The 9,157-nt window shown below is 35.6% G+C and overlaps 1 protein-coding gene across 6 annotated transcripts in view; it reads right to left on the bottom strand.

Annotated features, from left to right (window-relative positions):
* Nucleotides 1-728: 728 nt before the first annotated feature.
* The window catches only part of LOC129919764 (protein TANC2), a 48,707-nt gene continuing 40,278 nt past the window's right edge, over nt 729-9,157 (bottom strand). For all 6 annotated transcript variants that reach the window (XM_056000793.1, XM_056000794.1, XM_056000795.1 and 3 more), the window contains exons 4-6: nt 7,243-7,582; nt 1,370-4,596; nt 729-1,311 (exon numbers count right to left, since the gene is read on the bottom strand). In XM_056000793.1, the coding sequence (XP_055856768.1) occupies nt 1,012-1,311; nt 1,370-4,596; nt 7,243-7,582 (3,867 nt within the window). In that variant the 3' untranslated portion in view covers nt 729-1,011. The remainder of the gene's footprint in view (nt 1,312-1,369; nt 4,597-7,242; nt 7,583-9,157) is intronic.

Here is a 9,157-nt window from a genome sequence, read left to right as displayed (position 1 = left end):
CAGAAAAATATATTTTGGTTCTTGTGCCATAAACCTTGTTGACCAGTGACTTAATCATTAGCTAAAGTTAAGTTTGTTTTTAAGTTATTAACATAAACCTAAGATATCTCGGGCAATAAAAAAGATATCGGAAAGATTTAAACAGTTTTTGAAAGAAGAAACTATGTAAGTTCTCATAGGAACCGTTATAAATTTATTTGCAATAAATTACCAGACATACAAGATACAAATATAGCCTCGAAGACTACCAAAATTATGTTTTTTGTCACTTTATAACGGTAATACTTCTAAAACGGAGGCAATCAAATTTTTCTGACTTCAAATTCGAGTTCAGCACTTCAAAAATTTTCAGAAAAGTATATTTTGGTTCTTGTGGCAAAAAAAAGTTCAATTTTATTGACCAGTGTTATTGATGTTTTCGAATTGAAAACTTTTGGACTGATGTTATACATTATAATTATTGAAAATTCAATAAGAAATTACAAAAAAAGTAAAATCGCGTTTTTTGTTTTGTATTTATTTTGATAAAACATTTTTTTTTTAAATTTATATTTATAATTCAATAATTGATTTTCAATGCTATTCGTAGTTATGAATATTTTATTTTATAAAAATACATACGAATATTTATATAAATATTTTTTTTTATCTATAAATTACAAATAAAATTACACATACAAAATGATACAGTGACAAAATACAAAAAAAAAAAAAAAAAAATAGGTGAATAGTGAACTAAAATACAATGCAAAATATATACATGGTGTGTTTTTATGTTTAGATTAAAGTTTATAAATATTTAAAAAGAAATTAAATAAAATATGATATATAGTTATATACTTCTACAAAATATTCTCGATAGTCTATTTATTTTCATGAAACATGAAAATGTAGTCAAAAGGTTTACATAGATATTTTCAAAAAAACATAGACCTTAAAGAAACTTTTAATATTTTTTGTTAAACTTAGAAAAAAATAAAGAAGCATTTTAAAATATAATTCTAAGAGAACCTACAAGTCGGTCATTTCGTTTTGAGACTCAGTCTCATTGCAACCGTTGGCCATGCTATTGCCGTGGTTGACTTCAGTAATTCTTACAAGTAATTCATTTTGAATTCGCCTCAAAACTTCAACAACTTCTGGCAAGACCCCGCTTTGGGCGGCCTTTTGCATGGCTTCATTTGCATCAACTAAAGCATCATTTAGTAGGCCTTGTTCCATTTTAGCCTTAGCTCTGGCATAGTAACCTTCGTAGCTCGTTGGTTTCTGGTCGATAGCTTGTGTGGCTAATTCTGTTGATTCGTCAAGTTCCTAAATAATACAAGTCAATTTAAAAAAAAAAAGTTTATTAATATTTAAACAAACTTACATTTAATTTTCTCTTGCACCGCGAAAGATTTAGCAACAAGTTTGCCCGAAGCTGCGTGAAGACAGAATTCTTGTCCAAGAGAGTTTCAATGTTGGCGATCTTCTTCAGCGCATACTGGTACCTATGAGCAGCTTCTTGGAAACGATTTTTTCTATACAAAACATTGCCATCTTCTAGCAGCTTATTCAGTAGGACAACCAAAATTTCTGGTTTGCCCATGGCCATACTCCAAGTTGTCGGTCCTAATTTAGCTCCGCGCTTTAGAAAGACCTGAACAACTTGGATATTTCGGCAAGCTATTGCCCTATCTAATGGCCGCATACCGTTTATATCGATATGCTCAATTTTGGCTCCTTGGTCAAGCAGATACTGCACCAGACTTGCGGAACCCTGATAGGCGGCAAGATCGAGTGGTGTGCGACCATTGTTATCGGCATGCTCCTTGTCACAGCCTTTTTCAATCAAACATTTGGCAGCAGTATGCCTGCCCCGCAAACACGCCCAAGATAAAGCCGTAAAGCCTTCAGAGTCTTCCGAGTCAATTGAAGCACCTCGATCGATGAGAAGCTCTAATATTCCTATTAGACCCTCTTCGGCAGCTATCATCAAAGGAGTTTTCTTAGTGGGAATTACTGCTTCGTCGATTTGAGCTCCGTTCTGAAGCAGTTTTTCCGCAACCGCCCAGTGACCTTCCTTCACTGTTAACCAAAGTGGGGTCGCACCGAATTTATTCCTCCCATCGACTTTACCTCCCCGAGACAGCAACACTGCCACAGTATCGACACATCCATTTCTAGCAGCCGCTGTTAAAGCTGTTTCGCCGCTCAACGGCTCAATGTCATTAATATAGACATTCTCCATTTCCAACAAGTCTTCCACAATTGTTGTGTGATCTTGCGATGCAGCTCCTATTAAAGCCTGCTGCATAGCCTTCTCCAGACTTATGTCATTGCTGCTCTGTCTCGGTGTCCAGTCACTTGCCAGCAAATACTTCACAACATTCAGTCTTCCAGTTCTCGCAGCATGAACCAACGCACACCTCTGGGTAGTGTCTGTCTGTCCCAGGCTGCTGCCGGCAGCAACCAAAAGACGCAAAACATCACAATGACCTTTCATTGCGGCCAAAATCAAAGGTGTACAACCTTGACTGTTTGTCTTTTCAACATCAGCTCCAAATTCTAACAGCAAACTAACCATGGGAACTATTCCCTCATGGGCAGCTATACAAAGTATTGTTGCATCACCCATAAACTCTGTTTGGTAATGCGGCGAGGCACCGGCCAGAAGAAGTAGCCGTGACACCTTCATGTTTGGATTGTAGACATTCCGCAAGGAGCCTAAAGCTGCCGATATTGAGTCTGTGACGCTTGCAATCCAAAACGACTGCATATCCCTTGGTGATGGTGGACCTTTGGAATTCCGATAGATGTGAGCTTTCAGAATATGATGGCCCAGTTCTAAGGTTTGCTCTGGGTCAAGAGGTGGCTGTAGTCTTGACAACCGGAAAGCAATAGCTGCATGGCCAAGTCTGAAATCGCACAAGAACTTCATTGACTCGCCATCATCTCTCCTGATAAGCCACTCTCTAAACGATGGATGGAAAAACATATAAGTGTTATCTATGCGCTTGACCAAAAAACCATCGAGGAGTTTGAAACGCTGTAGAAATTCATCCCAGCTCATGATCTCATCGGTCTTGAGAGCACATATCGTATAGTAAATGGCATTCAGTGTCAGTGGGTAAAGCGCAGCAAGGCACACATTCAGAATTGGAGAAGCTTTTTCAAAGCTCGAACCAGTCGGGAATCTCAGATTAAAGTGCAGTAAGAATATTTGCGCCAAGGAAACTGGCAGCACTTTGTAACTTGTCGACTTAATCACCAATTGTCCACGTTCGATGAGATCTAGAATTAGTTTGGCATACAAAAACGAACCTTTGGTTAACGCCTGAAGATGGCCAATAAACTTCAATTGTCCCGAAGTGTGTTCTTTAATAGTGCCAGAAATGTTATTCTGAATTTCGGCGCTATGATTAACTCGGAATGTGATGTAATCGAGCATGTCTTTTTGTAGGAGATCATTTGAAGCCCAGCTATCGAGAGTCATCTTAGTGAAAGAGAGTCCCTTAACGAGCTCCAACATCTGTGTCCGAACAGTAGCAACTACTTTCAGCCATGAAGGAAAGTACTGTGTCATTTTGGCAAGAAATGTTCCAATTGTATGACCATGATCGGGTCGATGATATTCAGCTTCACACAAAGCATCGATAAGGATGACACAAGTTTTTGAGGCGATTTTCCCAGAACGTTTTAAAATGGTCAGTGGTTCTAGGATGGCCATTCGCATAACTCTCTCAGCATCGGCAATGCACTCTTTCACGCAAAGTATATTCTGAAGGTGTGGCTCATTTATGAGGTACTGCCGGTAGGCAACCAATTGTGGAGCCTGGCAGAGCTGGGCGGCAAGAGAATGCACGAAATCTGGCACCAGACAGGTTAAATTCGTGTCAGCTTGGCAAAAATGATAGCCAACAATATGAGAGGCAAGAGCTTTCAGCCTATCATGGCCAATATTAATCTGGCAATAGATTCCATCGGTCTCAGTGTAGGGGACATCCTTGCGTCGACCGAAACATGAGTACTCGACAAGCTGCAGAACTAAGGCGGTTTTGCCTGTTCCAGGGTTACCATTTATCAGTACTCCAGGAGTTTCGGTTGTTGTGAGAATGTTTGATAGTTCTCGTAAAAGCCACTGGCGCCCAATGAAAGGTGGATCGGGTTCTTGAAGTGGAACTTCGAAAAATAACGGTTTAAGGGCAAGTTGAACGGCTTGTGCCGGACTTGACTTATAGATCCCAGCAGTATTGCGAAGTTGCGATCTGGCCGATCGTCTGACCATTGTCTTTCGCAATTTGGGACAGTCAAATCCATCAGAGCGTTCGTTGATGGAAAATGCTTTGAATTTTCCAGCAATACTTCCAACTTCATCTTTAGCGGCCACCGAAAATTGACTACCGAATGTCTTGTTGTAGTCTTTTGATTTGAAACGGTTATTGGTTTCGGTGTACTCGGAGGACTCGGTAAGGGTTTGTGAGTCGGGACTGATGTTTGTCGAGCTGCTAGATTTTCCTGTGTCGAGGAGAAGACCGAGTCTAGTTCGAAGTTCCTCTTCATTTTGTTGCTTGCCATTCGATACAGAGGGCGAATTTAAACCGTCTCCAACGCCACCTGGTGGAGAAAAATAAAAACAATTAAGAAAAAGCTTTGCAAAACTGTGTTTTTTCGTCTTTATCATGAATTTCATTCGTATCGTAGATTTGTTACGAATTCCGTTACATTGGATTTCGTGATTTTTTGAGGTTCGTTACAAATTCACGTTACGAATGGAATTTAATATAAAGACATTTTAAAAAAGAAGCAATTCTCATAATTCAAAACGCATCATGCTGAAAATATTTGAATAGTGGCGACATCTGTTAGAAATAAATAATAACAACAAACTCAAAAATACAACCAAACCACAACATGCTTAAGAAATATAGTTAAATTTATCATGCAAGGAAGTGAAATAAAGAAAAATAAAAAAACACTCGAGGTAATATATGAATATAAGTTTCCTGCCTGCTAACTGATTTAGGCCCGAACTTGTGGTCGACGAATTCACATTCCACAGAGATTTGATCTTTCCAAAGACCAGCGATGATAGGTGCCCAGCATAGATTGATGTTCCGGCCAAACTTAATCGATTCAACCGATTTTCACTACTTCCACCGTTCAGATTACTGTTATTCAATGCCTTACGGCGACGGCGAGTAACAACAGAATCGGAGCATGTTGATGTTTCCAATGGATTATTATTGTTACCTTTTAATATGAGATGATACATATGGATAATAAGAGAAGACTTAAACTAGGCGATAGTACATTTACCATTTATATTATGTACTATAAAAGTAAGGCATGCGATTGAAAAGTATTGTGGAGTATAACCATAAAAGAGAGAATAAATTGAAAAGAGTTTTGGTTAAGGTACACTATGGAACAAACAACTTTAAGAAATTGAGACAAAGTTAAAGTTAAATTTTGTTAACAATAAAGAAATGAATTCGAAGAATTATTATTGTAAGAACATGCTCTAACTAAAAATCACCTCCCAACTAATAGAACAGCTTCTATAAATTGAAGTCTCGCAGGTACTACTTTTTATACAGCTTGTATTGAGTTTGCTTCAGAATTTAATTGCTTATAGAGGTTCGAACTTGTTTAACAATTTCTAATAAGTTGTTAAAATACTGTTAAAGAAACTTAACCGAAGAAAGCTTGTTTTTAGGATAAGCTTGGTCAATGAATTTATAGAAGCTTTACAGAAATTACTCAGTTTTGTATTTGATTTTTGGTTTTTGATATTGAATAATCTAGCTCGGAATTTTTTTTTTTGACATCTGCTATATTTGAACTGCAGCGTACAACATTTCGTTAACGAAATCTTGAACGAAATTAAATTTGTTTTGTTTTTGCTTTTAAACTTATTTTCTGATGTATTTTCATAATTTTTACTTTGCTATAATCCCGATGGTATGTTTTTTGTTAACATGAGCGCTGTTGACTTTGGAGACTTCAAAATTTTTCGTTTCGCTTCAGCAGCGTACTAGGCTTAAAAGATAAAATTCATGATTTAAAATCAAATCAAAACCAATTGAAAAAGAAAATTTCTTTTTTGTTTTTGAAGTTTTTTTAATTTCTATAAGACACATGTATATATATACAAGCTGTACAAGTTCTTTCGAAGCTATCTGTCAAATCTCAAAGCTTTGCTAGAGCTTCGATAAATCTTCGTTTGAGCTTCTAATAGACCTTATAAGTACATCCTTATAAAGGGTCAAATTTGTATAACGTTCTCCTTTTTCCATGCCCAACAACCTTACTAATTTTAAAAAGAAGCTGAAATGTAGCTTCTGTAATACCTTTAACGAAGCTCAAAATTTTAGTTGGGCTCTTGTCCTTTTTTTTAATTTCGTACAAATCTAACGAGAGAGACATAAAAACGAAGACCTGTTTAAGCTTTATAAATAACTAAAATCAAAAGTTTTTTCGAGGTGGTTCCTGAAATATTTCCAACCAAACATTTATTTTTCTTATTTTTGTCTTACTTTCCAATGCCGATATCTTTTGACCAAAGTCGTGAAATTGGTTTTGAATTGGAGATATGAGTCCATTATCAACTGGGCTATGCATAGAGGTAAAAAATTAAATATCGATTTTTTTTTTGATTTTCGAAAAAGAAATTGCCAAAAAAATATACAATTTCAAAAATTTCTTCAAAACCCATCGAGTGAGACATCAAAAGAAAAGGCTTTTTAAGCTCTATTCATAACTAAAAACCATAAGTTTCTTAAGAGTTTGGGTGCTGAGTTATTCGCATCTAAACATCTAAACAATGGCAATAATAATGTTCATTCCGAAAAAGAAAACAGCAGTATGAATGCGAGTAAACATGATTCAGCCTACCAAATGAAAATGATCTACAAAGTTCAGTTGGATTTATTAGTTATCAAGCAAAAGAAACATTTTTCTTTACCAACAAAAAGTTGATTAAAAAAAATGTTACACATACACCAGAGTGACCGTTAAAATTAGTTAGTTAGTTAACCTTAAAATTGAAGGAATTGAGCTTTGTTGAGTGTTCTCTCTCTCAATATTAATTGCAATAAACTTGTATCCTATGAAATTCAAAAAGACTATAAAAACATTTTTTGTCCCATAGTGTACTATCCTTGAAATAAATTGATAAACCCATCCCCTTCCTCCTCCTCTTCTTTTTGTTAAAGATACAATATTTATTTAATTAACCATCATATTCCAACCATCACTTACCAGATAAAATTGATGACGTATCAATTGGACAACCATTAGATGCCGTTCTCCGATGACCACCGGTCAGTGCACTCCTTAAATTTTTATGATTGAAAAATCTTCTTCTAGTCGGTGGTGGTGTAGCAAATGCTGCTGCTGTAGCATTAGCGATTTCTCCAAAGCTGTTGTTATTGTCATTGCCTGAAGATGATGTTGTGGTGGCAGTTGTTGATGCTTGTTGTGTTGTTGTTGGTGTTGGTAGTGTTGTGGCGATTGTTCCTCCATTCGTGGAACTTAATGATTTGGGTAATTTGCCAACGCTAGCATATCGAAAATCTGGTGATATCGACTCCTGGCGATTCTGTGTGAAAGTCATTCATTATAATTCATAAAAAAAAATCAATTTTTTTTTTCTTAATGATAATTTATGATAAAGTTTTTATACATCATTTTAATAAAAAAAAAAAATAAAGGAAGAAAATAATAACTTCGCAACACGATGCTCGTTATGACAGACCCACACAAAATTCCCTTAGACTTCTCACAAAAAAATAACAAAAACAAAACACTTTGACCAGTTTCAGGAAAAGAAATCGCGAAACCCATACACCGCACGTCTTTTCTATACACAAGGAACACAGGAATATACAGAACTTGTGAAGATGCTTTGGGTCTTCATATTCAGGAAAGAAAAGATCTTCATCTCAAGTTCATGCGCACATTCTCCACCATGAACGGCCAGTCAATCCATATAGGTAGGTAGAGGTTCCAACTTCCAACATACATAATATAAGATGAGTCACCTTTGGACCAAGCATCAGAATGAATGTAGGATGTGGAATAAATGTGTAAGTGTGTATGTGCAGACATACCAGTTTTATATGTTGATGCGCATGCATTTTCTCGTCCGAATGCAATCATAATTAAAAACGCATAAGATCCAAACATATATCTTTGCTTTGGCTATAAGGCTGTGGATATAAGCTTTGTGTCGAATCAAGTTGGTAACAGGGGCATAAATATATACTAGGTATACGTATACAATGTATAATATACATGAATGGATACGAGAAGTATCAAGTATATGTAAGTTATTAAGTGAGGCTAATGGCTCAAAGTCTATAGAACCGTTCTTTCCCATAGGCTCTTCTCGATACCTGTTTCTCTGGACTGACCCTTTTATGCAGACTTGGTTATTCTGCAAAATTGTGCATTAAAATATCAGTGAATGGCTCATTCGTCTAAAGATGTGATGTAATGCAGTGAACTTATTATTCAAGCTATAGAAGAGAATTCTACTACAATACTTTATTGATTGTATAAGGAAAGATTGTTCCAAGTTAGAAACTTGAAATCAGAATAGAATAAAACCGTTAATTTTGAAGTATCTTGAATAAAGAATACAAACAAATTGTTTATTTCTTCATATTTTTAATTAAAGCTATGACGAAGTTGTAAGATCCAGTGTAACCATAAACTACACCATAAAAAGAAAGCTTCAAGATTGATCTCATATACTTTATTTTCAACTCATATTGTTTTCTTTTGATCTTCTTTTCATCGTCTGCATTTAATCGTCATTTTATTACCGTGGCCAATTCAAAGCGTGAACGTGCCCCAATTTGAATTAAAACCGTGAACAAGTTATAATCTTGAGAGATGAATATAAGAGTTTTCTGAATAATTCATACCATACCCTATTTTTTTTTAGATTTGTTCGAATTTCTTTTTAATTGGAAAATGGCTACGAATTTCAAGCTTAGCTGTCAAAAAGATATAACTGTTAGAAAAAAATATAAATCAATTTTCGATTATATTTGGAAATAGATATCTTTTTACAACTTTGTTACTAAAATTTTTTAAAAACTCGTAAAATATTTGTTTCAAAAATATCCAAAAAATCAAAAAACACACGAGTTTTTGTATTCCACCTAAA

The sequence above is a fragment of the Episyrphus balteatus genome, chromosome 4, assembly GCF_945859705.1.
Source record: "Episyrphus balteatus chromosome 4, idEpiBalt1.1, whole genome shotgun sequence".
NCBI classification, from domain to species: domain Eukaryota; kingdom Metazoa; phylum Arthropoda; class Insecta; order Diptera; family Syrphidae; genus Episyrphus; species Episyrphus balteatus.
This window is presented reverse-complemented; position numbering and strand designations above follow the sequence as displayed.